The 27,923-nt window shown below is 42.5% G+C and overlaps 1 protein-coding gene across 2 annotated transcripts in view; it reads left to right on the top strand.

Moving 5' to 3' along the window:
- The first annotated feature begins 2,016 nt into the window (after positions 1-2,016).
- sez6b (seizure related 6 homolog b) overlaps positions 2,017-27,923 on the top strand; it is an 871,087-nt gene continuing 845,180 nt past the window's right edge. For both annotated transcript variants that reach the window (XM_078547969.1, XM_078547968.1), the window contains exon 1: positions 2,017-2,116. In XM_078547969.1, the coding sequence (XP_078404095.1) occupies positions 2,029-2,116 (88 nt within the window). In that variant the 5' untranslated portion in view covers positions 2,017-2,028. The remainder of the gene's footprint in view (positions 2,117-27,923) is intronic.

Genomic DNA, 27,923 nt, shown 5'->3' with positions numbered 1-27,923 from the left:
AATGCACACACATATGTAGTAATTGTGATTAAATAAAGAAAACATAAAAGAGGGAATTATTTTTTATTTCCTGGATTATACAATCGGATGCTGGACAGTGTCACCTTAATAAAGTGAATGAACGGGAGAAAATGATTCTGATGACCTTTTAGTCTCCTGTACCAGTACAAATGGGGAATTGTACAAGATCTGTCTGCCATTCTATTTATAGTTAGAATATATCCAAGTGTTCCGACTCTGGATAGCATGTTTCTTTTTCATTTTAATGTACGGGTTTTGAGTAGCTGTTTAAATACTCTAATTTATAAAGCATCATACCATTTCGCGTTCAAATGTGTTGCTGTGCTAACTCCACTTTTATTTTAAAACCTTTTTAACTGCATGTTTTTACTGCAGTCGTTTATTTACATAAGGTGCTGCATCTAAAATAGGCTCTGTGGGGAGATGGTCATTAGTCATTGGTTCTTATGGAACAAATTCCTGATAAAATCACATGCATTCTTTGTGAGGGCAGCGTTTCACAGTTGCATTGTAACGACAACATACTGAAGTACAGTTAAGGAGTCAAAATAAAACCATTTACTCCCAGGCCAGAGGTTGCCGAGATACGAAGGTGGCGGGGGGTCAATTTTGAGAAGCATACTCACAGTCTTAAACTCTGCGCCAGGGCCGGGTTTTTCTTTTGGGGAGGGGAGTTATCATCGGTAGGGATTTGGTCGTGAAGACGTGGACATCTTTTCTCATAAAGGTGTTTAGCTTTGAGGTTAATGTCAGAGTTGCTGTGCCTTGCACACTCCTGTGTTTAACTCTTTCTTTCGGCGACTGACTTCTAGCTTTGCTCAGGCAATCCACGGGAAATAGAGTTCAGTGACTTGACAGCACAGAAACCAGTCACCTCGGGCCCAAACCTGTCCGGAACCCAACAAGGCGCAAACAGCAATGATAAATAGTTTGAGTGCGCTAAAGCAACAGTGCCCAGGCTTATCTCTATTGTGAACATGGCACCATAAAGAATGGTGCTCAGAACATAAATATATGAGAAAAAACAAACAGGAAACACCATAAACACAACAAGGGAGAAAGGAATAGATGGACATGCTAATATGGTTAGATGTGAAACAGAGTCAAAAAGGTTATTAGCGTGAAAGGTTAACTGTTTCTCTCTCCACAGATGCTGCCAGACCTGCTGAGCTTTACCAACATTTTTTTCCCCCCCCTTAAATGTCAGATTTCCAGCACCTGCAGTATCTTGTTTTCCTGTAGTGTTAGAATGAAGTAAGGGAGGAGCAGAAACGCTGGATTAGACTAGACGGGCCGAATGGCCTGTTCCTATGCTGCAGATGCAATGTATGTTGAGTTGCTTTGCTTGTGCCTGGGCTTCGGGGGGTGGGGTGGTGAAATATATATATATATATATATAACTCGGGCAACCAGAGCCCGGGGTCTAAGGGGCTGCAATGGTTGCGGATATTAAGCTAAATGTTGAGGGCAATGTTACCTTCCAGCGAGAGATGCGTCTGGGGATGAGAAGATTGGGTGGGTGGGTGGGTGAGGAGGAGGAGTGGATGATAGATGGAAGGACGGATCCGAGTGTGATATAACTTTAACAGCCCGCAGTCCTGGCGGGTCAGTTTTAGCGGCAGGAGAACGTCATGTTACACGTGGGGTCGGCTCCAGTGGTTGGAGCTGTTCGTGGTGCTGACGGCAGCCGGGAGTAGCAGCAACCCGCCCGCTGCCAGGAGCAGCATCCACTCATACAACTACAAACCTGCTCAGATCCGGGGGGGGGGTTTAGGAGGAGGGGGTGGGGGGGGTGGGGAGAAGAAGCCAAGTGCCTGCCTACTTCTGCTCCAAGCTGTTCCATCAGGATCAAATCAAAAACCAGCCACTTCTTTCACCGTCCGGCTCGGGGGGAGTTTGGGGAGGTTCCGTTTCAATCTGCTGGGAAAGTAGTTGGACGAGAAAGAGACAAGAGGGGAGAGAAGACAGAAAGATATCCTTTCGAATGTCGATCTGGCCACCTCTGGAATGAATGAGAGGGTTTTCTGTCCCCGCCGGTTGGAAATGAACGCGATATGTTTGCTCCTAGCTTTTCTGGCGAAGGTCTACGGTCAAGGTAAGACTTTGGTGGTGGTGACTGGCTGCAATAAATTGATATAGTGTGTAAAGTCTGTTAATATAGGGACGGATGCCTGGGCTGTTGGATTCAATGAGATTCACGTGCACGGCAGCGAAAACAAATGCAGAGTATTACCCTCCCCATCCATACCTTCCTGTATTTAGAGAGCTGCCGATGGGTATTGGATTTCGCAGGTATAGCCTAGCCGAAAGTCCATAGGGGCAACGGAATGTTAATTGATGAGCCCCGGCGGTACTCGCGTAGCGCAGGCAGCGTCGGAAGGGTTAATGGGTGGCAAATAAGTTGTTGGAAACTGAACAATGAATGTCCCCTGTTCAGCAAATCCCATACAGTAAATGCGCTTCATTGGATTTCATTCGGCGATCTTTAAAACAGGCAGGGCGACAATTTGGTATGAGTGTTGGCAGTCTGCAGAATTGCTATTGTACAGTGTGCATGTGTACAATGTGCATGTGTACAATGTGCATGTGAGACAAATCATCTGCTCGCAAGTTCTGAAGAATTCCCAATGAAGCATTTCAAATCCCAGTGTTTATCCCTTTTCATCGGTTTGATTAAGATAATTGACATTAGATGATAGAACCGATGGCGAATTGTTAATCGGCGTGTGAATCTATCTTCTGGAGTTCGGTTCTGTCAGGGTTATTGGCCCGGCTGGTGTTAAATCGCCCTGTGACGGGTACAATGCCGAAATGCAAGTTTATTTACACGCAGCAGCGATTTTCTGTGCGGAGGGCTCATGCCCAACATGGACCGCGAGCTCCTCAAATCCTAATGAGAAATGTTTGACAAAAAGCAGCATCCGAAATGCTGCAACACTCAACTTGCTGAAGCGGCTAAAAGTGAGAGCGGAGGACAAGCCTGTCCTTTGCCCCCGCTTTTCAGGGTAAACCAGAGTTCACATAACAATGGATTGGTAGTTTAACGTGCGTTTTGTTTCGAGGGACTGGCACCACCTTGAGTCACGAAACACTTGTAATAAAGATGGGTTTTTGCTATCGTCGACATCATGTGGTCCAATTCCGCCTTAGGAAGTGCGCCCTCCACTGTGTAAATCAGCTTCTCCGGTCATTCTCTGTTCTGTTCTACCCCAAATCATAGCGATTTGTTAGGCTGGCTGGCTGGCTGGCTGGCTTTTTCCTGACGATCCCTTGGTATATCCGACATGTAGTAAAAGTAAATAAGCAAGACGTGGAGGGTTGCTTAATGGCCATAAGTAAAAAAAAATCGCAACAGTCGTGCTTAAAGTGCCAGTGATCTGTTATTGGAATGGAAACTTCGGTTTCGGTGTCACTCCTGCGCCAGAACGGTTTCCCTCCCTGAACCTGATTAAGTGTTAAGTATTCCTGTTGCTGTTGTTTTACGGGCATGGCAGTTTTGCACAATCGCCGGCAGAAAGGAGCAGAGCCAACCCGTGAATGACTTTCTGCACTGTTGCCTTCTCCAGCTCCTGTACTAAATGGTTCGGTTCATTGTTTTGAGAGTTAAAAATTGCCACACGACTGGAAATTCAAGTCCCCTCGAGTCTGTTAAAGGTTAGAGGAATCGTGATTTTGCTTCAATACACCCACCCGATTGGGCTAGGTGCCTTGGTTTCAACTTCAACAAGGTTGATGCGCTAATGGAAGGGCTTAACGGGGTAGATCATGTTTCATGTTCGGAGATTATTTTTGCAGACAGCCTCTGAACAGACTCTTGGAACAGGTGGAACCGAAAAATGTCGATTTCTGTTTCCTGACCCTTGGAAAGTGAATTCTAAAGTGCCTTTAGAAATTAAAATAATTACCGTGAAATCAAGTGTTTCTCAGATGCTTTTATGTTTTTTTATATATATATATTATACTGGACTGGATCCGAGAGGTAATGTTGTGAAATCCATTTAAATGAAACTTATTGTTGCCACCAAAACATTTTTTAACTTTAAATTAGGATCCTCTACTATGTACATTTGTCTAAATAAAATTATATAGCTACAATTTTTACACTTATAAATAAGCATACATGCATGGGCACCCATCCTGAGGTAACACCTACCAGGTCTAATATGAAAATAAACAGTAGTTTTATGCTCTGGACTTCTGATTTAAAGTATTGAGATGTTACTGTCTTTGGCCATTCAGAGCTAATGGAGTGTATGTAGTTTAGCAAGCTTAGTTTATTCTAACCTTCTAAAAGTGCCCTCTTTCTGAAAATAAGTCATGTCTTAGCCCCTCTCTCATTGTTTGATCATGTGTTTATTACATTTAGTTGCAATGCCTTCATTTCATTGTAAATTGACTGTAGTGTGGTGAGAGGAAATTTCTGATCACAAGGAGTAGAATAGAACCACTGTGGAAGTGGATAGGATGTACTAGGATGCTGGTTGGCAATGGCCACATTTTATCACTGTCACAACCAGCAACGTTTTCTCCTTCCTCTTTGTGAAACTGCCTTACAGTATAAACCCTGCAGTGTAAATGAGGCTGTTTCGCAGATCGATTGTGCCCCATGAATGCTAAAAGATCAGATTTCAGCTCTAGGTCTCCGAGTGTAACTAAGGAAGTTTGTTCAGTAGGACTCAAGAGTATGCATGATCAATTGGTTGAGGGTGTCCAGGGCAGCCTTCCTAGCTCAGATCTTCCCCAAAACCAGACCTTAATAAAATTTCTTTCGCTGTTGCTTGCAAGGTCATTATTTACTGCACTGACCAAGAACACTTAAGTATTAGGGATAGATTACTGCTGACAATGATGATATTCCTATTGTAACTCCCAGGAATCTCGTGAAAGTATTTAGATTCTTACTGTTCTAAATTGACTGGACTTTCTGAAGAAGAAGTCAATTAGGTTTTCAGCTCTTAGATGTCAAGATCACTCGCCAAACAAAGAAGATTTAAAAAAAAATCTTTAGGCTTAATTTGTATTAGACCTGTAATCAGTATAAAGTTTTAATTATATTCATTCAGCACATAATTATTGATAACTAGATAACCTTGGCTATCTGATAAACTCTTGTGAGAATTGGGAATCAAGGATTCTTTCTGCTACATTGAGTTTGGAAACAGTACAACCAATGCAATAAGTCAACCAAATGTCAATCCCTTCATTGTGGCCTTATATAATGGGGTGTTTTATTAGATTTACATACTTATGAAAATGAAGGCTGGACAAAGACCAGTTGGTCCATTAAACCCATCTAATACTGTCATGTCGTAATAAAAGTATACCAAGAACAACTTATTCTTTGCTCAACTCCAGCCCTCTTCCCTACTCCAGCCCATCCTGCATCCACTAACCTGCATTCTCCAGGAAGAGGCAAACAGGGGAAAAAAGCCTTCTGGCCAATTTAGAAAAAAATGGGAAATCCCTTTCTTCCTCACCCCCAAAAGTGACCAAATAAGTTCCAGTTGATTGACATACACCTCATCCCAATACCCACCTACTTCTTATATGCAATGTTACCAAATCTAACCCTTTCAGTTGCATTAAAGAGCTCAATCAAATCTTCTCTGTCTACAGTTTTTGAAAGTAAAAGGTTCTGGCTCTCTAAGCCTATCACAGCAATTGAGAACCTTTATTTCAAATCAGTGGATCCTAACTGGACACAGTCTTCCAGATGAGGCCTTAGCTAAGGCATTGTGCAGAAATGCCTTGCTCTGTTTTTGAATATTACGGTAATATATCCCAAAAGTCCATTTGCTTTTGCAGTGGTTGAGGAGAAAGACATAGATGTAGAAGGTCGAACATGGGAACTGGCCACTTGGCTCAACTATTATGGTGTTGAAAATCCACACAAGCAAATAATGCAGATTGCATTTGCCCACTCTGTTCCTATATCCTTTAACCCCTTTTATTTATCCACCTCTCAAACTTAATCTTTGGCCGTTTATGAACTATTAACATCCAGATCTGCCATCCACTCAGTATCCCCGAGTGCTTGACTAGCGTACAAATGCTTGGTGTTGCTGCTGTCCACATGTCTAACATAAGTTACCTATTTTAAAATACATTTTCTAGAGGAAGGATGGTTGCGCCACCACCCTCCTCTCCCCCGCCTCTGCTCATGTCATGTCTACTTTTGATCCGTTTTCTTCATCTAAGGTCCTTACACCTGAAAATGTTTTTTTAAATCATCCACATAGTTGTGGACAGTTCCAAGACACCCATACTTGTCACTGATAAAGATGATAAGGGACAACAACTCTCTCAAACTGAATCTGGCAAGATTTCACCAGACGTAGCTGTTAGCATTCATAACCGCTGTCTGTCTATGAGAACACAGTCTGGTCTTTTTCAGACTGTTAGTCCCACAAGACTCAACCTTATTAGGAGCTGTTTGTGCAACATATACTTTTTATATGTAAATCCATATGACATAAGTAAAACATACTAATCTGGTAAAACACACTGCATTTCATTCCTACTCGCTATTGCTTTTAATACCCTAGCTTATAGCATCCTTTAAGTTGTCTTGGATACTGATTTCAAACGAGAGCGGTTAAGAACCTCAGGAAGCAGGACTGCTGTCACAACACAATTGATCACAGCTGCAACCAGCAACAAACAAAAAAAAAATTCCAACTTGCTGCTTTCTGCTTTCCACAGTGTGACTACTTTGTCATCCAAGGAATGGTTTAAAGAAACCTCTTGCAACTAATATCAAATCACGACTTTTCAGTGACTTATTGGCAAGAGGTGGGAGAATGTGGACGTAGGGTAAGGTAGCTTAGCTGTTAAATCCTCTTGCATACCATGTATTGAAGCGGAATTCAATAAATTTGCAGGCTAATGTCAGAAAATAATGGCCCAAGGAAGCTGTTCATTTGTCATTTAAAAACCCAACTGAATCACCAAGCTTCAGGATTTTGAGGACATGCCACCTGCTTTATGGTCTGGCATATGTTTAACTCCAGCCCACATTATATGGTTGATTCTTCATGTCCTTAAGCAAACTAAGGCTGGGCAAGAAAGCCAAACATGCCAGTGTCACTTGCATCCCATGTCTATGGGTGTGTAAAACTGTGCATCTGCTGAAAGATTTATTGGCTCTTTGGGTTTGGGTGCCATTCATAAACAAACCAAGCTTCACCCTTCTGATTTATGACATCCTCCAATGCTCCCAAAAGATATTAATGATACACTCCAGTCATCTGTTGTTTTGGATGTATTCATCAGTTTTGTTGGTTTGTTTGTAAAATGTGAAATCTGTTCTCTTGTACTAAAATGCAGAATAGTTTACAGCTACTGTTATATCATCTATAAATAAGGCAGTGTATTGTCATGAACAGAAATTGTGTGTTTTCTTACTGCCTGTGATCAGTATGTTTGTACATAAGGAGTGCGTGTTTGCTTACCCTCAGAGTGATTGGCTCAATTAAAATAACCCCAGCAGCAAGCTTTTTGTGAATTTAAAAAATAAAGTTATTTGTTATCATACACACTTGCCCCGGAGGTTTAAAACACACTATCTTACTCACTTGTCTTGCATACACCAGCACAGAAACAAAGATTAGATACAGATGAAGGTAGAACAACACAATTAAAATTTATGATTGTCTTGGTCTCTTCCATGGCAGGCCTGTGTTTTTTTTTCAGATGAGTTGATGCTTTAGCTGGTGAAGGTCGTGTAAAGCAGAGGATTTTTATTAAGCTGCTCCAAGAGATTTGTTCTCAGGTGAACTTGAAATTGGAACAGGTTGGGGGAAAGACCTTCTCCCACTTTCAAGGTATTGTAGTTTATTACCTTGAGTGCTTAGATGACTTGCAGCTCTGTCAATGGCTTCCGAATGGAACTCTGTCTGCAGAACAGTTTCTTGCTGTTATTTTAAAAGCAGATGACAAAATAGCTTCCTCACCATGTGAGTTGCTCTAGACTTGTAATCCAGAGACCCAGGGTAATGCCCTGCGGACCAGGGTTCGAATCCTGCCATGGCAGATAGAGGAATTTGAATTCAATAAAAAATATGGAATTAAAAGTCTAGTGATGGCCATGAAACCATTGTCAATTGTCATAAAAACCCATCTGGTTCCCTAAGTCCTTTTAGGGAAGGAAATCTGACGTCCTTACCTGGTCTGGCCTACATGTGACTCCAGACCCACAGCAATGTGGTTGACTCTTAAAACTCTGAACAAGGGCAATTAGGGATGGGCAATAAATGCTGGCCTATCAGTGATGCCCACATCCTGTGAACGAATAAAAAAAAAATCAAGCCAGGGTATCAGCCCTGGTTCAGTGAAGAGTGCAGGAGGGCATGCCAGGAGCAGTACCAGGCATATCTAAAAATGAGGTGTCAACCTGATGAAACTACAACACAGGACTACTTGCATGCCAAACAGCATAAGGAGCAAGTGATAGGCAGAGCTAAGCGATCCAACAACCAACGGATCAAATCTAAGCTCTGCAGTCTGCCACATCCAGCCATGAATGGTGGTGGACAATTAGAGAACTCGCTGGAGGAGGAGGCTCCACAAGTATCCCCATCCTCAATGATGGAGGAGCCCAACACATCAGTTCAAAAGATAAGGCTGAAGCATTTGCTACAATCTTCAGCCAGAAGTGCCGAGTGGATGATTCATCTCGGCTTCCTCTGGAGGTCACCAGCATCACAGCTGCCTGTCTTCAGCCAATCGATTCGCTCCATGTGATATCAAGAAATGGCTGAAGGCAACAAAAACAAAAATTGCTGAAAAAACTCAGCAGGTCTGACAGCATCTGCGGAGAGGAAGACAGAGTTAACATTTCGAGTGCAAATGACTCTTCATCAGAACTGAAGAGGAATAGAAATGTGGTGGAATATAAGCTGGTTGAGGGCGGTGGGATAGGTGGAGCTGGATAGAGGGCCAGTGATAGGTGGAGGCAAAGGTGGAGAGATTGCTAAAGATGTCATAGACAAAAGGACAAAGGGGTGTTGACGGCAGTGATATTAGCTAAAGGATGTGTTAATGGGGACATTAAGGGTAGAAAGCAGGATGAGCAAGTGACAGGTGGCCCTAGTGAGGGTAGGGTGGGGGGAAGGGATTGAAATAGGCTAAAAGGTGGAGATAAAACAATGGATGGAAATAAATTTTAAAAATAATAATAGAAATAGGTGGGAAAAGAAAAAAATATATATATGTAATAAAAAATATATATATAATGGCTGAAGGCACTGGATACTGCAAATGCTATGGGCCCTGACAATATTCCAGCAAAAGCACTGAAGACTTGTACTCCAGAACTTGCTGCCGCGCCCCTAGCCAAGCTGTTCCAGTGCAGCTACAACCCTGGCATCTACCTGGCTATGTGGAAATTTGCCCAGGTATGTCCTGTACACAAAAAGTAGGACAAGTCCAATCCGGCCAATTACTGCCCTGTCAGTCTACTCTCCATCATCAGTAAAGTAATGGAAGGGGTCATCAACAGTGTTATTAAACAGCACTTGCTTAGCAATAACCTGCTCACTGACCCCCAGTTTAGGTTCCGCCAGGGCCATTCAGCTCCTGACCTCATTACAGCCTTGGTTCAAACATAGACAAAAGAGCTGAACTCCTGAGGTGAGGTGAGAGTGACAGCCCTTGACATAAAGGCAGCATTTGACTGAGTGTGGCATCAAGGAGCCCTAGCAAAACTGGAGTCAATGGGAATCATGGGGGGGAGGTGGGGGGGAACTCTCCACTGGTTGGAGTCTTGCATAGCACAAAGGAAGATGGTTGTGTTTGTTGGCGGTCAATCATCTCAGCTCCAGGACATCACTGCAGGAGTTCCTCAGGATAGTGTCCTAGGCCCAACCATTTACAGCTGCTTCATCAATGACCTTCCTTCCATCATAAGGTCAGAAGTAGGAATGTTCGCTGATGATTGCACAATGTTCAGCACCATTCGCGACTCCTCAGATACTGAAGCAGTCCATGTCCAAATGCAGCAAGATCTGGACAATATCCAGGTTTGGGCTGACAAGTTGGAAGCAACATTCGTGCCAAACAAGTGTCAGGCAAAGGCCATCTCCAACAAGAGAGAATCTGATCATGGCCCCTTGACATTCAATGGCATTACCATCACTGAATCCCTCATCATCAATATCTTTCGGGTTACCATTGACCAGAAACTGAACTGGACTAGCCATATAAATACTGTGGCTACAAGAGCAGGTCAGAGGCTAGGAATTGTGCGACAAGTAACTCACCTCCTGACTCCCCAAAGCCTGTCCACCATCTACAAGGCACAAGTCTTGTAATGCGATGCGATGGAATACTCCCCACTTGCCTGGATGAGTGCAGCTCCCACAACACTCAAGAAGCTTGAAACCAACCAGGACAAAGCAGCTCGCTTGATTGGCACCGCATCCACAAACATTCACTCCCTCCACTGACGCACAGTAGCAGCAGTGTGTACTATCTACATGATTCACTGCAGGAATTCACCAAGGCTCCTTTGATAGCACCTTGCAGATCCATGACCACTACTATCTGGAAGGACAAGGGTAGCAGATAGATGGGAACACCTCTACCCGTAAGTTCTCCTCCAAGTCACTCACCATCCTGACTTGGAAATATATCGCTGTTCCTTCACTGTTGCTGGGTCAAAATCCTGGAACTCCCTTCCTAACAGCACTGTCGGTGTACCTACACTACATGGACTATAGCAGTTCAAGAAGGCAGCTCACCACCACCTTCTCAAGGGCAACTAGGGATGGGCATGAAATACTGGCCCAGCCAGCGAAGCCTACATCCCATGAATGAATTTTTAAAAATGTCCTTTTTCCAAAATGTGTGATGTGTTGATTGCACATCCAATGTTGTTGTTTGACACCTTGAAATTCACCCAGCCAAATTTGGATGAGGAACCATAATAATACAATGGAAGGTTGATGGGATCCATTCATATTCACCTAACACACATTGAGTTTCAATGTTTCTTTTGTCCATGGTGAAACAGAAAGTCCAGCTGGCTGGAATGCTCTAGTTCTTTTGTTGATGGTCCATCCTTAACCAAAGGGGTGTGTGAATTCCCTGGATGGCTGTGAATGTTTGTATTTAATTAGGTACTTGCTTGAGATTCGGCTGTCTGGAGCTTGACGTGCCAAAGGTCACATGATTTGCAGTGGCCATTTCAATAGTCTGTGTTCAAAATTTTAAAGCATTGATTGAAAGTTCACAATATACTGGAAATTATAATATATAAATTTGGGTGTGGGGAGGAAATGTGAATATACTGCAGTTCATATTGGAGAGTGATAGCATTGAGCTGTATTGCATAATTTGCACTGCTGTTTACTCAGGATGGCAAAGACAAACACTCATTCTAGCTCACGTAAATGACCAAGCACTCTTGCTCATATCTAACTGCCAGTTACATTTAAGAGTAATTTCCTCTTGGCTCTACTCTTGCATTAGAAACATGAATCTAGTCTAGACCAGCTAGGAGCTTTTTCTAAAAAAAAGTCTTAAAACTGAGCAAATGAATTTGCCCCATTTGAGTGGTGTTCTAATAGGAATTCAAGTAAACCTATTTCAGAATCATTATCAATAGTTAGTCCATCTCCCTAGACTCTAAAATTCATTAAAATTTCCTAAAAGGGGGAGATTATAGCTCAGTCCCATAGAATATGAAGGTAGATACATTCTTCTGAATCTCAATGCCAACCTGCCTGAAAATTCTACCCAAGTCTTTCTTTTGCATGTGGCTCAGTTGAGCCACACTTTGTGAACTGCAATATAATCCGTGAAGGATCTGAATTGAATTAATCCTATCCTTGTGTGGCTAGCTGTTAAAGGTTATATTTAATTATGTTGTTAAGCAATCAACTTTTTCCCATTTTACTGAATATCATGCGAACTTTGGCAATAAAATGATGAATGTTGATTTCTTGCTAGATAAAAATATTCAATTTATGAGAGGTTCTATGGCTTTCTCCTACCTCAGCCATACTTCAGCGACCTCAGAGTTACTAGAGCTGCAAAAACATTTCATGGGGTGGCTTAAATTGTCCACTTATCTGTTGAAATGATTTGGACCCATTCCTTCATAAATATTTCCAGCATAACTGATATCCATCCACCTCATGACTACACTCAAACAAAAGTTCCCTCATCGAGGGTGCTACAGAGTGAGGCAATTTCAGTGTCCTCGTGCAAAGTAAGGGTTTCCTACAATAGCATATGAAGTGACTTCATTTAACTGATTACACCAAGACAAATTACATATGTTTTAAATAATGCAATACAGGGGGGGAGAGAGTGTTAAAGACTAATTCAATATCAAGGTTTTGATGACATTCATAAACCACATAACTTGTGCTGTTGCAGTTTTATAATGCAATCAGATCTCATCAATTATGTTGCAACCTTGAAGCTCCCTCTCAGTAATTTGTTATTCTGTATATGATGATCCTTTGCTGCATGGTAATCTACTTGTGTGTCCTCAGTAGCCTGTGAATCTTTTTTTATATAAAAAAGATATATGTCCCTTTTAATTTGGCTTAAAGGCAGAGCCATTCTATGTGATTGCAGCTGAACTGTGAGCATTAATATGAATGTTGTAATAGATCACTGTTTCATCAAGTGAATAATTCTGAAGTGATACATAATAATTTATTGCTAGCAACATAGCTGGATTTAGAACACTTACAGTTAACATGATCCTCCAGTGGGCAGTAAACCTCTGACCCACATTTACTTATTGGTTTTGTTGCATTTATCCCATGATCTACTAAATAGTGATTTTTTTTTTTGCTAGCCTTCAGCTAATATTAATTAGCACTGTCCGAAACTAGTTGCATCAGTTTCTCATCTGTTTCCTTAGAGTAAATGTGAACCAGTGCACATAATGTGTGACTTATTCTTCTGTCCCAATGTGCCGTAAATTTCAATGTGTTGTCTTTGAAAATTATATGAGATGGGTTCAGACAGTTACCCCAGGGAGCAAAATTAAACACTGAGGGCGAGTGAGCAAGATTAAAGAGGTTGTCAATCATTATTTATCAGGATTGATTTTGGCTACACAAATACAAGGGCTCCCATGAGTATGCGCATTTACATTTGTGTCTGACAAGCAAATGTAATAAATTGTCTGCTTGTCTAAGTGCATTCTCTTGCAAATTTTTACATTGGAGCTCAAAGTGTAGATTGCACCATGTGGCTTGGTTAGCAAATGTGTTAGGAGCCTTCTATAACTCTTTTGACATGGTATATTGATTTCCAAAATTGTCAGCCATGTTTTAGAAGAGCCTATTACCAAAGAGCAAAGCTGGTGGATTCTTCGAATTGTGTTTGTTTCAGGCTATATTGAACCTATTATAAATCATTGTGTTATTGCTACCCAATCAAGGAGAATGTATTGCTGTATGAAAGGACCCTACAAAATCCTTTTATAGTTGCCAAGACCTTTCACTGTCAAACAATTGGCAACTGCTTGCCAATTCTTTCCTTTTGTGTGAGGGTGTGGGATTTTAAAAAAAAATAGATCAATTTAAAAGGCACTTTTTAAAAACATGACCACTACCAATTTCACATTATTGAGACACATTTTAGGTTTATAGTATCTTTTTAAAAAAACAGCTTAAAGCAATCATTGAGTGTACTACCTCCACTCAGGCAGTAATCGCCTCATGCTCCCTTCCCAAACTTGTCATCTGAATCCTCATAATTTCATTGCGTAAGAGAGAGAGTTGAAAGAAAACACTACAAATTAAAGCGATCAAAAGATGCCTTATATATTTTTCCTGTCAATTGCATAGATGAATTATCTGATCCTTTCAAATATGGAAACATTTTTGAGGTTGGACTTAGGTTCGTTCACTGGGAGACAAAGGAAGAGTTTATCCCACATTACCAATTTTTTGTTTGCATGACCTATATAAAAAAAGAAAGATTTACATTTATATGGTGCTTTTCATGGCCACTGGGTGTCTTAAAGCACTTTACAGCCAATGAAACACTTGAAGTGCTGTAATGTAGGAAATATGGCAGCTAATTTGCACTCGACATACTTCCACAAACAACAATGTAATATTCTTTAGATAATCTGTTTTTTGTGGTGTTGATTTAAGGGATAAATAATGGCCAGGACACTGGGGATGACTCCCCTGCTCTTCTTTGAAATAGTGCCATGGGCACTATTGTACAGTGCTTTCTCAGTAGTGCACTGGTGTGTCAGTCTTGATTTGTCCCTGCATTGGGACTTGAACACCGAGCCTTATAATACAGAGGTGAGAATGCTACCAACTGAGCTACAGCTGACACAGCACTATACGCTCTATTCCCTTCTGCCTCTGCCTGCTTCAAAACCTGCAATTCTCTCTATAATGCCTTCTTTCCCACTCCTCTCCCCTACCTCCAGTTGATGTTACAGTGTCTTGTTCTGTTAACCATTTTAACCTTTTTATTGCTGCAAAATTGCACTGTGTTCATAACCTTTTTGAAATCACAGCTACGTGTTATAATTTAATTCATTCATGCCAACACACCCTACATCTGTACTGTTGGCTGTAATGATCTATTGCTTTTGATTGAGGGGGTGGGATGGACTTTTAAAATATACCAATATAAAGGCACTTTTTTTATCTAACCATGAATAGTTTCACATTATTTTCAGTCATTTTAGATTAATGGGATTTTTTTATTGAAAAGCTCACAGTCATTAGTAGCATACTACCTCCGCCCAGACATTAATCTCCTCATGCTCTCTTGTAGAACTTGCCATCTGAATGCTCAGAATTTTACTTTGTGGGAGAGAGCTCATCACTTCTATTTCCACTTTTTTTCTTTTTTATATACACTTTTCTCTTTGTCCCTCCTAGAACCTTCTCTTCTGACATCATGACCTTGATTTCTCCCTTGTCAGATGATCTGCCCTTCCCAAACCTTCAATACTCTCATTCTTCCTGCATTGACTCCCTCTAGGATAAGCCTATCCTTCCCCTCTGTCTCTTTTGGCATCTTCTGAAGGGCCTACTGAGGCACTTGCGCTGCCTCCTTACAAGCAGCAGCTCCAGCTGCCCCATTTTACTCTATCACTGACCTTCCTGCCCAATGTGTCTGCTGGGGGCTAATCTGGCTAATCCCCTCCCCATACTACTCTCCCCTGCCACTGCTGACCTGTGAACTCTGCCAGCAGATCAGCTATCATCACCTTTGTCCCCTTCTCCTTCAAATTTACTGTCATCAACTCTCTCCTCAAAGGAAAACAACCCTTGTCTCCTTCACTCTTGCAAACTACCATTCTATCTCCAACCTCCTTCTCCTCTCCAGAGTTCTTGGACATGTTGTCACCTCCAAAATCTATGCCCATCTTCCCTGAAACTCGGTGTTTGAATCCTCCAATCAGGTTTCAACCCTACCATATTACCAAAACAGCTCTATCAAAGTCACAAATGACATCTTATTGACTGTGACAAAGGTAAACCATCAGTTCTCATCTTACTCAACCTGACTGCAGCCTTCGACATGATTGACCACACCATCCTCCTCCGACACCTCTCCACTCTCATCCAACTGGTGCAACTACACTTCTCTAGCGTAACCAGAGAATTACCTGCGATAGCTTCTCGATCCATTCCCACGCCGTTACCTCTGATGTCCCCCAAGGAACTATCCTTGACTCCCTCCTATTTCTCATCATCATGTGACCCCTTAGTGACATCATCTTAAAAACACAGTTTTAGTTTCCACATGTACACTGATGACACCCAACCTCACCACTTCCTCTCTCGACCTCTCTACTGTCTCTAAATTGTCAGACTGATGGCCAACATCCAATACTGGATGTGCACAAATTTCCACCAATTAAATATTGAGAGGACAGAAGCTACAGTCTTTGGCCCCTGCAACAATCTCCATTCTCTAGCCACTGACTCCTTTCCTCTCCCTGGCAACCATCTGAGATGAACCAGAATGTCCACAATAATGGTGCCATGTTTGACCCTGTGATAAGTTCCCCAGCACATATCTGTGCCATAACTAAGACTGCCTGTTTCCATCTCTGTACTATCACCTGACTCCACCCTGCCTCAGTAACCACTAGACTTGACTATTCTAACATATTCCTGGCTGGCCTTCCATGTTCTACCCTCTGAAACTTGAGAGGTCAACCAAAACTGTGCCGTCCTTGGTCTAACTCGCACCAAGTCGTGTTCATCCATTCCTGCTGTCCTCGCTGACCTACATTGGATCCATGTTAAGCAATGCCTTGCCTATAAGATTCCCATCCTTGTTTTCAAATCTTTCTTGGCCTCGCCCCTCCTTATCTCTGCAATTTCCTCCAGCCCCACAACCCTCTGAGATACCTGCGCTCTTCTAATTCTCCTTTCTTGAATATAGAAAAGAAAGTCTTGCATTTATAAAATACCTTTCATGACCACCGGATGCCCCGAAGCTCTTTACAGTCAATGAAGCACTTTTGCAATCAAGGAAGCATGGCAGCCAATTTTCACCTTGCAAGCTCCCAAAAATAACTATGTTAATGACCAAATGATCTGTTTTTGTCGTGTTAATTAAGGGATAAGTATTGGTCAGGACACTAGGGATAACTCCCTTGCTCTTCTTCAAAGTAGGGGCATTGAATTTTCATGTCCACCTGAGAAGGCCTTGGTTTAACATCTCATCCAAAAGATAGCACCTCTGATGACAACACTCAGTTTTGCACTGGAGTGTCAGTGTTGATTTTATGTGCTCAGGTCTTGGCATGTGACTTGAAACTCAGAGGCAAGAGTATTATCAACTGAGCCACAGCTGACACACTTGCCATCTCTGATTTCAATGCATCTCCCATTCATAGCCATTTTGCCAGCTGCCTATGCACCAAGCTCAGAAGTTCTCTCCAGAAGTCTCTTCCACCTCTCAATCCGTTACCTCGCCTTCTTCCTTTAAGACGCTGCTTAAGACCTACCTCGTTGATCAAGCTTTTGGTCATCTCCCCAAATATCTCATTATCTAGTTTAGCGCAAAATTTTGCTTTACAGCATCCCCATGAAGTGCCTTGGGATTTTTTTTTATGTTGAAGGTGCTACATAAATTGTTGTTGTAATTCACTTACTCTCCAGGCACTTTAAGATTGTTTGCCTTCCGGTCAAAGAAAATCACATGGATGTATCTATTTTAATCTGCTCATTGAACCCTCATTTAGAGGGATGGCCTCTTTTATTGCTATATGAGCATTTACCGATGTCACCCAGTCTTCAGTATTTCTTTTCTCAGCAACAGAGTTTCACAGTTGCACTCCTGGGGGAAAAGTTCTTTTAAGTGTTTTTTTGTGAACTAGCTGTTGGTTCAGATGTAAACCAAGGCTTTCATTGTTTCTGAGTCAAGTTAGTCTATGAAGATTTGATGTTGATGTAAATCTAGCAGCGCAATATTTTCTTGGCGTGTGTTAAAATTTGCATTACCAAGCCAATATCCTGATATCAAACAGGAGCTCAGCCACAGAAACATCAGCTGCAACTCTGATTCTGCGATTCTAGACATTAATTGTGCCCTGGATTTTATGGGAGGTAACGTTCGTGGAGCTGTGGGTGTTTGCCAGCATTGTTCCAGTGAAACAGTCAGCAGTATTCTGGAGACAGCACACGTGCAGAATAATGCAGAGTTCCAGAAGTTGCTGTTGGTGATCCTGTGCTTCTGCAGAAGGTTTGCTGTTCAGTCTTCCCCCACAAGACTGCAGTCGATGGAAATCCATCGAGTTGATGAAAAGTTGCTTCGTCTCACTGTTAAAAACCTTTGAAAAAGTTATGCGTCATTATAATTTTATTTTTAACATCATGCTAACTTCATAATTGCCGTTAAATACTTTCATTGGCCTTGAAGAAGTAATTTTATATTTGTTAAATGTCAGATTTCTTCATTTTATTTAGTTTCTATCATAAACTATTCATCATTTATTCCGCTATCTCAAAATGAAAATTAAAAGGCGAGGGATAGTAAGTGCTTTTAACTTTCTGATTTGCTGTGTGTGCATACTGCAATGTGATTGACTGCTTACTGACACCATGCTGCAGCATTCCAAGAGATCCCTTTGACTTGGTGCGAGATTTAAACTGCTGTTGGGAAAGGAGAAAACCATATCACAGAGATTGCTAGGTCTGTGTGGGCAGCTCTCTGCAGGGTTAATAGTGAGTGTTCTTGCTTCATGCTGGCTACAAAATTCAGGCCATATATGTGTCGTCGCGTCATCTCAAGTTTCTAGGTTTCAAAAATGTCATTGCTGGCCTGGGTCTCTGTCTGTTCAATAAGCTATTGAAGTGAATGCATCATTTCTTTATTTTATTGCCTGCAAAGTGTCCATCATTGACTTGTGTCCCAAGAAAGAATACATCTCAGGGGGAGGCGAGAGGGTGTCTTCAGCAATGCAGTCATTTTCAACGGTTTGGGTTTTTTCTTATTGGGAATTAATCTGATAAATGGAATGAGTAACAGAACTAGTTTTGGCTGTTCTATGAGCAAAGAATAAGTTCTGTACTTCTGGGACGATACAGAAAGCTATTTTCACAACAGTAATATGCTGAAAAATAATCACTATTTAGAAAGGCACTGAGGGAATTTTGTAGTCTAGAAGTTCACCTGGCTGTATTTCAGCAAGTTAGCTAAATGTGTAACAGTTCCTGTTTATGCCAGGTTTACTACACTTCAAAAGGTAACTCATTATGTAAAGTTCCCAAGATATTTTGGTGTGAATGGACTTGTATAAACACAAATGTTATTAAATAGTTTATGCAGCTAGAAAGGTGATTGCTATAAGAGCCCAGTATTGGTTTCTTGATAAGGGTTCTGGAGGATTTCATATTTTGTCTTTCTCTGGAGGTGTTTTTATTTTGGTCCCAGCCAGGTTGTTGGGAGCAGGATGTAAAAGCTGGTTTTATGGAAGGTAAAAGGCTGAGGGGACAGAGATGAAAAGGAGTCTCTATCATAATGCTGAGGCATTGCTCTTGATAGTCTGGCCAAGAAGCAGCATTGACCGTGAACGGTTGAGAGATAAGCAGGCTCTGCCATCTTGAACAAGGAGGTGAGTTGGGGAAGTTCCCATCAGTAGGAAAACAAATAATTGGCTGAAGTGCTTAATTAGATGTCCTGCTTATTTTAGCTACATGCTTTTGAATTTTGAAGATCAAATACAATTCATACCAGTAAAATTTGTGATACTACATTTCATTAAGTAAGCTCATTAGGCCTGTAAAGATGAATGTGTGTTTCATCAAATAGCGTGTGTGTATTTTGCTGCTCTAGTCTGATCATTTGCAAACTAAAGCTCCATCCAGGTTTGCCGCTACATGCTGGACTAAAGAGAAAAATAGCAAATCCATTACTATTAAGCATTGTAAGCACCACCAGAGTCTATGCCTATCTTTTTCATTTGTAATGCCACATTTTATCTAGAAGGTAGTTCATCTAAAAATGGTGCAGTAAGTTCTCTTCATTTGTAGTTCACCAGCACAGTAGGTAATGACCTGAATAATATGTGCAGCAAAGTAGTTTGTGTGTGTGCCTACACATGTAGAAAACTAGACCATTACACCGTAATGGGCATTTTCTAGTACACAAGTCTTCTCAGCTGGTCCAAAAAATGGACAACAATCTCATTGTGTAATGTACTCTTAAAATAAAGGATAGTTGATAATTCCAACCCAGTAATTGCTAAGGCATTAATGTAACTTAGTGAATGCTTTTAGAACAAAGTGCTTCTTGTAGCTTTCGAAATTCTTTTCAAAGATCGTGTTCTATTTGGTGTTCTTAAAAGCATTTTTATGTATTCTTTTTAACTCTGTGCCAGAGAAACAGACTTTTTCTCCCATTTTATTTTGCAACTCCTGTCTGCGTTCTGCATTTCTAGGTCAGATATAATGAGTCAGTTGCGCTGTATAGCTTTCTTCACATGGTGTACATTAAACTCAGCCTTTGTGATGGGCCTACTGCACCAGTGTGGTGCATCTATTTTGTACCTTGGATATACCTCTTGTGTCCTTTGGGTAAGATTATAGCTACAATATGGTCAGTTTTATGCCTCTCTAATGAGAACAACATTTTAATCTGCCTGACCAGCGATCAGTTGGGTTCCTTGGAGCCCCGTGATTTTACACATTAGCGAGTGGATTTGTGCAGCAGTTGTTGAAACTGTCCTTGAAATGTGCATCATTGCACCCTGATGCTATCCAGAATGTAGGATAGCATAAGTTTCAGGCAAAACTATCAGCTTGTAGTGGCATAAAGTGTTACCGGCTGGAGTATAATTGCTGTACATTTCTAACTTCTATAAATTACAAAATTAATTAAAAGGAATAACGACAATTGGGGCAATTTTTACCCCATGACCAGGCAGCTTTTGCCACTCGACAAATCAAAATAAATACTTTCAAACAGAAGCAAAGTAGCAAAGATGCTTGAAATCTGAAAGTTAAAGAAGGAAAATGCAGGAAATACTCTGCAGATCTGTGCAGAGAGAAACAGAGCTAATGGATCGGATTTTCATTACCAAGGTGGGTAACTCGAGTCAGGAAATTTCCCAATCCTGCAGATGCCCCTCGGTTTAAAGGGCTTCATTCGGCCCAATTTTCACTCTGGGGAGGCCATGCCGACTCTAGAAGCAGATCCTAGGTGGCCGTAAGGGCAGGCGTGTGCCAAGGTGGGCTGGTTGGAAGGTCCGTCTTGGTTCTTTGGGATTTTGACCCAGCTGTTTTAGATGTTGTTAGGCCCTCCAGCCTTCACCCCTCACACTTCCTCACCCACCCCCCTCATACCCCATGCCACCTCTGCCATTAAGGCCGCTCATACACCATGTTTCGTCCATGCCAACTCATGCCCCCTCCTACCCCCATGCCACTTCCATAGCCCCTCACCCAGTATCCACCATGGGCAGATGTAAAGAGCCATGTTGAGATGAAAAAAATAAACTCCTTACAATCTAATTCAGGTCTTACACTTGACAGTGAAAACACTTGCATTCAAGAGACCCATTCAAATTTTAAAAATTTCCTCATGATTAATCTCTTATAAAAACAATCTTCTATTTAGACCCCACACCAAAGGCAGCTAATCCTTTAATAGTCTCTTTAAACTGTTAATCAAACTGTGAACTGTGAACTCAGCACGCCACTTTTGAAACTTAGCCAGGCATTCATAATGACAAATAATAGTCCTTGGGGCAGTATCAATAAAGAGCCTATTGAAACTGCATGACCAGATGGTAAAGTTTTTTATAACCAATACCACATGGCCTGTTAATCAAAGCAATCCAGCAGAGGGTTTTTTTTTAACTCCCATGAACAGATTAAGCCATTTTTCATGTTTAAAGAGTGGGGATTTTAAAATACGTCAGATCATAACAATTAAACAGACCTTACCCACCTTTCAAAATCATTTCTTCATGAATTTAGGACTTCCACACTGTGGGCTAAGGCCCTTGCAACAGCTAAAAAGGACCTGTTTGAGCTTAGTGCTATGTTCAAATTGCTCTGTTGAGTTTGTGCTTCCTGGCTGTGTAAGTCATGCCATGGGCCCTTCCCCGGCCAACAAAAATTGTATCTGTCAGAAATGGGGTTGGGACTTCTGCGCCTGGGTCCTGCCCGCCATTTTGAAAATCCAGTCCCACATTTCAGGTCAATGACTCTCCATCAGAACTAGGAGTGCTTAGAGATGGGACAGGTTTTGAGCAAGGCAGGGAAAGGCTGCGATGGGGATGTTGGGAGGGTGGTGGTGAAGGGAGGAAAGAACAAACTGGAAGGTTTGTGATATGGTGAAAAGGATGATAGTAATGGGACAAGTAAAGAAACAAAAGACGTGTCTCGAGCAAATGTAAACGTGAAAAGCACAATCATCATCAACAGCTGCTGTCCAAATACAAAGAAAAAAATGGAAGCAGTTCTCCTGGTATGAAATGACTGAACTCAATGCTAAGTCTAGAAGGCTGTAAAGTGTCTAAACGAAAGATGCACTGTTGTTCCTCAAACTTGCGTTGAGCTTCATTGGAACAGTGTGGGAGGCTGAGGACAGCCAGATGTTGATTTAATGTATTGACCCACAAAGTGAACCCCCAGATAGAATACTACAGAAGCGGGTGAGTAACAGTTGGGGTATTTTCACCTTTTTTGGATGATACCTGGTTGTTTGCCCATTATACCATTCACATTATTAACTTCAGTAGAAAGGAGACATTGGCAAAGTGTATAAAGGATGCCCAGTTGGACGTTCTCCACTTCACACTCACCAATAGTTAAAGTGATCCTCTGTGGCTGATGAGGTCACTCCGCTGATGCAAGAAGCATTCGGGATGATCACTCCATGCATTACGCATAGTCTGAACAAATACTGTATGATAAATATAAGGAAGATATTGCAGCACTCAGATTGCACTTTGATCCCATGAGTTTGGCCTGTATTCAAATCCCTGTCTTAGGAGACAGAAGCCTGGCTTTACAAACTCGCTGCACCACACAATCCTCATGTTTTCTCTGGTTCAGTGGTCAACATGATGAGGTAGAATTGGGGGCCTATAAAGGCACAGAAAAACTTCTATTAATTCTCATTTTCTTTCAAAATAATGCTGTACCGCTCTAATAATTAAATAGATAGCTCCCTTTTGAAGAGCCTCACAGGCTGTGTTTTATGTTGTTTCTGCTGGAGCTTTTGAAAGATCTATTTTATGCTAACTGGAGCAATCCCAAAAATCTAGTCGTATTTGTAATGTAAAATTCCCTTTCAATTGCCTTTTAAAGTTCAACATGTTCCAAATATACCACATTGGCCTCTAGCTTATTTTAACACAATTGGAGGAAGGCTTCTAAGTAGGTCATGTTAAGATATTTTCTGTTTGATGAGCCAGACTTATGAGTTCTTCTCATCATGAGCACCATGATGGGATTTCTAGTTTTCACATAGTTGCTGAATATCTAAAGTCACTAATTAAAAGTACTGTATTTCAACATTTATTTGATGTTAGGCAACACAGTAATATTTTTAGAGTGTAACAGATTAAAAGCAATTTTCTGTATGCTGTTCCTTATCAATGAAATTGCAAAACCATTAGACTGTTAACAAGGGTCGTGTGTATTTGCAGTGGAAGCTTTTTACCAGCTAGCTGTATGCATGACTGGTTTCACATTTTTTGCGTACTGGAGAGTGACAATTTTTCCTTTCTTTGGAGCAAGATATAATTTGCCTGGAGAACATTTGAACTATTCAACTTCTCCTTTTGTCACAGCAATGGAATATATGATAACGGTGGAAGCAAATTTAAATGAAACTTTATTGATAAATGTATAGTTTTGCTATCTAGCTTATTGAACCAATGGCCACTTTCAAAGTTAACCATTTAAAAGGTGTTCTCTTTCAAAGCCTTTGTGTGTCATTGTTCAGCTTCTTTGTGTTAGGTTTTGGATCACTCAGCGCACTTTCTCTTCCTTGCCTCTTCAAGGACATTTTTGTATCAAACGGCAACATGTCTTCTCCAAAGGGACTGATTATATGTATAATTTAAAAGCAGTAGCAAGATTCCCCTTGCTGGTAGGGAAATATCAATTCTTGGCAACGGGGTTTTGGAAACAAAGGTTCAAGTGTCTTAGTCTCTTTCCAAAGGGTCATAGTCCCTAACAGTAACTCCCCTTTACCTCTTCCCCCAATGATTTCTGCAGAACAGAGTACATGTGAAAGAATTTGAGGCTATTTTTATCCAGTGAATAAAACTGTTAACAGCCTCACCAGAGGAATAGAAATTGACTGTTCAACTTGTAACGTTGAAATATCAAGTGGTTTCATTGCTTTGTGTTGTATTGGATTTTTGCTTTGTGGGAAAAAGAGGGGACTTTCTTTCTTGACATAGTCGACAGTGGCGTTACACTGGCTTGGCAAATAAGGACCAATGTAGTTGATTAAAATTGAAAAGGAAATGCAGTGTGCAAAAGGAAAAGAAATTGCTCATCACTTTTCTCCCCTCACTCTTATAAACCTGGTTTATCCTATATTTCCATTTGACAAATGTATTCCCGCACCCTCCTCCCCACCCCCACCCCCACAGGCCCCCCCTCCCCCCGCCAGTGGTTACAGAACATTAAAAATACACAATTTTTTTTTTGGTTGGCTTGTGGTTGAAGCTGGGGGTTGCAATATCTATTTCTTCATTCGAGTTTTCTTTTGTGCTACGTGATGCCCCAGAGTTGTTTCTGTTTGGTATGAAATTTTCAAATCATGATGCCCATTAATTCCACTTCCTCATCGTTGCCTTTCTCTCATCATCGCTCACATCATTGCTTATTTCACTGCTCACATGTTCCCTCAACTGAGAATGTGAGCTGGCGCAGGCCATTGTCCTCTGTATTTCAGGTTGCCTCTGAGGAGCTCACTTCTGTAGCTCAAATAGAGACTAGAAAAATCGAAGGTGTCAGATCCGAGTGTCTGAAACCTTCAGATCTGAACCGACAGTCTTTGTGCCAAACAGAGAGATATAAGTAAAGGAAGTCACGAGTTAACTTTAATTTAAGGAGTACCTTCAAGTATCAGGTTGTTGGCTGCCCCTAGGCCAGTGACTTACTTGAAGCATTGAAAAATGTAAATAATTGATAAATGGCTAAACAGGAAGCAGAGATATAGCAGCACACTTGCCAGAGCAAGAAGTGTATAAAAACAGAGCAGCATCGAAATACTGGGATAGGCTGTGTGCTGACACCTTTAGGTTCTTTGGCTTTAGGGGTGATTGCTGTTCTTGATATCTTGCGTTCTATTCCCTAAATGGCTGCTTCTACATTAAAATGAAAGTTACTTGTAAGTACGAGGTGCAGTGGATTTCTGTGCGTAATTACTAAAGCCTCGGGATGATTCTGCAGTCACAATGCTACAGAGTTTGACCCTAGATGAGAATGCGGTTCCTAGTGGTACTTTGGAGAGTGCACTTCGTTATTCTTGGTTAACAATTGCCCTTTTGGTTTTCTCAAAAGACAAATTTTACCATTTGTGGTCAGACATTCTATAAATCAGAGCTGGCCTTGTCCCCTTTTTAAACTCTTTTTTCTTGAATAGATAAAGAATCATCATTGCAGGGCTCTGTTAATGACAGCATGGAAGCAGGGAGTCAACACATTGCAGGTGCATGGTTCTCAACAAGATAAAACGAAGACAATTAAACTACTGTTAACCCTGCAGCAGAGAATGCAATGTTACTGTATACAGTGGAGCTATTGTGCACTTCATAGCTATACAGTGATCTGTTTCCGTGGGGAGTTTTTACATTTTTGTTTGTTCCCAGGTTAGATGATGCTGACAAGCTTGCAATTATTTGTCCTTCCTAATTGCCCTGAGAAGAAGCACGTACGTCTTCTTATATCACTGGGCAGAATTTTATGTCCTGCGCGTAAAACATCGGGCGGAAAACAGTGCGCGATGACGTCGGGTGAGTGTCCCGACGTCATCGCGCAATCGCACGATATTTCGGTCAGCGGGTGCGAGCTGGTGCCGGAGCCACGCCCACTATTAATTAAGAGGCCACTTAAAGCCACTAAAAAGCCAATTGGCGCCGACTGTTTTCGTTGCCTGTGCAATTTCACGCTTGTTGCACAGGCAAAACAGGCAGGTGGCCACCGACATTCCCAAAAACCTCATCCATGACCAGGATAAAAGGGGTGAGCAGCATTGCCAGTGTCAGTAGTGGGGATTTTGGTACATAGTTTGCTGCTGGTGACTTCTTGGTACTTGGCACTTATATCTGTTTGGGGCTTCATTCTTAGCATTTCCAGGCTTCACTTCAAGACTCCTTGGTGGCTCCAAGGCCCCTGGAGGATTCAGACCGTGTGGACCCTTCCAGGTATCAGATAGCCTTCCCTTACCCTGGTAATGGGGATTGTGGTCTCCGCTGGAGGCACCTCTACCTAGGAGGAAGAGAGGGACAGAAGGGAGAGGAGGCCAGGTGTCCCTATGCAGCTTCCAAGGTAGGGACCAGTGGGGGAATAGGTGCAGACACAAGGGGCACAGGGCCAGCAGTAAGTCCAAGGCAGAAGGGGCCGCAGAAGACGCCACTATCCTGCTGCCAGGGTTTACAGGCGGCAATGCAACTACCTCAATACGTCTGAGGTGCAATGCTGAAGGAGGTTTGCCTCTCATGGGAGACAGTGACCTCCATTTGTCAGATAATTGGGCCTGAGATCAGCTCCGACTGTGTGGATGGACACCCCATGCCAGTGGCTCTGTAGGCCACAGTGGACCTCAACTTCTATGCCTCTGGCTCTTTCCAGGGGTCAGTGGGGGATCTGTGTGGATTCTCCCAATCAACTGTCCACAATTGTCAAGCTGGTGACAGTAGCTCTGTTCAGGCGGGTACTGACCCATATTCTGTACTGTATGGACAAGGCCAGCCAGGCTGAGCGAGCCAAAGGCTTTGCAGTGATTGCTGGGTTCCCCCGTGTCCAGGGTACCATTGACTGCACACATGTGGCCATCAAGGCACCAGTGGGTCAGCCCGGTGCCTTTGTTAACAGGAAGGGCTTCCACTCCATGAACGTGCAGATAGTGTGTGACCACAGGATGCTGATTCTACAAGTCTGTGCAAGGTACCCAGGCAGCTCCCATGACACTTTACATCCTCAGACACTCCCAGGTGCCGAGGCTCTTCAGTGCTCCAGCCCGGCTGGATGGATGGCTGCTGGGTGACAAGAGCTATCCTTTGAAGAGGTGGCTCGTGATGCCTCTCCGCCATCTAAGAGCAGAGGCAGAGCAGCGTTATAATAGAGTCATGTCTCCACAAGGGCGGTGATAGAGAGGACCATAGGTCTTCTCAAGATGCACTTCTGATGCCTGGACCGTTCAGTGGGTGCACTACAATACCCCCCAGAGCGAGTATCACTGATAGTGGTTACATGCTGCGCTCTCCACAATCTGGCACTGGCAAGGGGGGACCCACTGGAGGAAGAGGATCTTGACGCAACTGCACAGGCCTCAGGTGATGAGTCCAGTAGTGAGTCAGAAGAGGAGCACGGTGAGGAGAATGCTGAGGCCGTGGAGCCAGACCTCAGTAACCTCCGGAGAGGCAGGGACACCAGGGACACCTTGATCCAACGCTCCTTCAGCTAGACTACCAAAGATCAGCTTCAGGCGCCTCCATCCCAATGTCTGAAATGACCCTTTCATTTGAACCCAAAGTTCACTCGGCGCCTGTGCAATAACGTTCAGAGCCACTCACATCCAGCATTACACACTGGCGTACCCTGCACCAAGAAAATAAAAAGGTGAAGCATATTCAGGCCATTATGACAAAAACAAAAATTTATCTCATTTTGACAAACCAAAAAAATTGACATAATCTTCTCTAGTCTTCACTCCCAGACCAGTAACGATAAATTAAACATAAATGAACAGAAAATAACCCGTGACCTGTGACCTCTTGTGCTCATGGGGCCTTTAACTTACGTTTGCGAGAGCTACGTCTTGGTGCCCTCCTACACACCCCCTCACCCTTCGCTGGCACCGGCGTTGGAGACAGCTGCTGACTCTGCTGTCTTAATGGCCTGGCTGATCTTGGCAGTCGTCCTCTGTCCAGTGGAGCCTGTGCTGGCCCTGCCTGGGAGGGAGCGGCCAGTGCCAGGGCTGGCATCTCCCCAGTTGCCGTGGCCTCATCAGATGCCACGGTCACTGGCGGAGGGGCGGAGGAGCTGCTGCCGTCATCCAGAGCGCCCTGAGAGGAGCCCCCAGAGACAACAGGCAGCTGGTGAGCCAACGTGAGGTCACCCTGGACCTCCCTGCTCACCACTGATGGACGGGCACCCAGCTGGAATATTGGGTGCCTCATCCATCTCCCACACTGGCACTGACCACCTGAGGTCAGTGCCTGTGTGAGGGCTTGCAGGTCTGAGCGCAACCCCAGA

The sequence above is a fragment of the Cetorhinus maximus genome, chromosome 9 (genome assembly GCF_964194155.1).
Source record: "Cetorhinus maximus chromosome 9, sCetMax3.hap1.1, whole genome shotgun sequence".
Taxonomy (NCBI): Eukaryota; Metazoa; Chordata; class Chondrichthyes; order Lamniformes; family Cetorhinidae; genus Cetorhinus; species Cetorhinus maximus.
The sequence above is the reverse complement of the archived record's forward strand: the minus strand, read 5'-3'. Positions and strand labels throughout refer to the sequence as shown.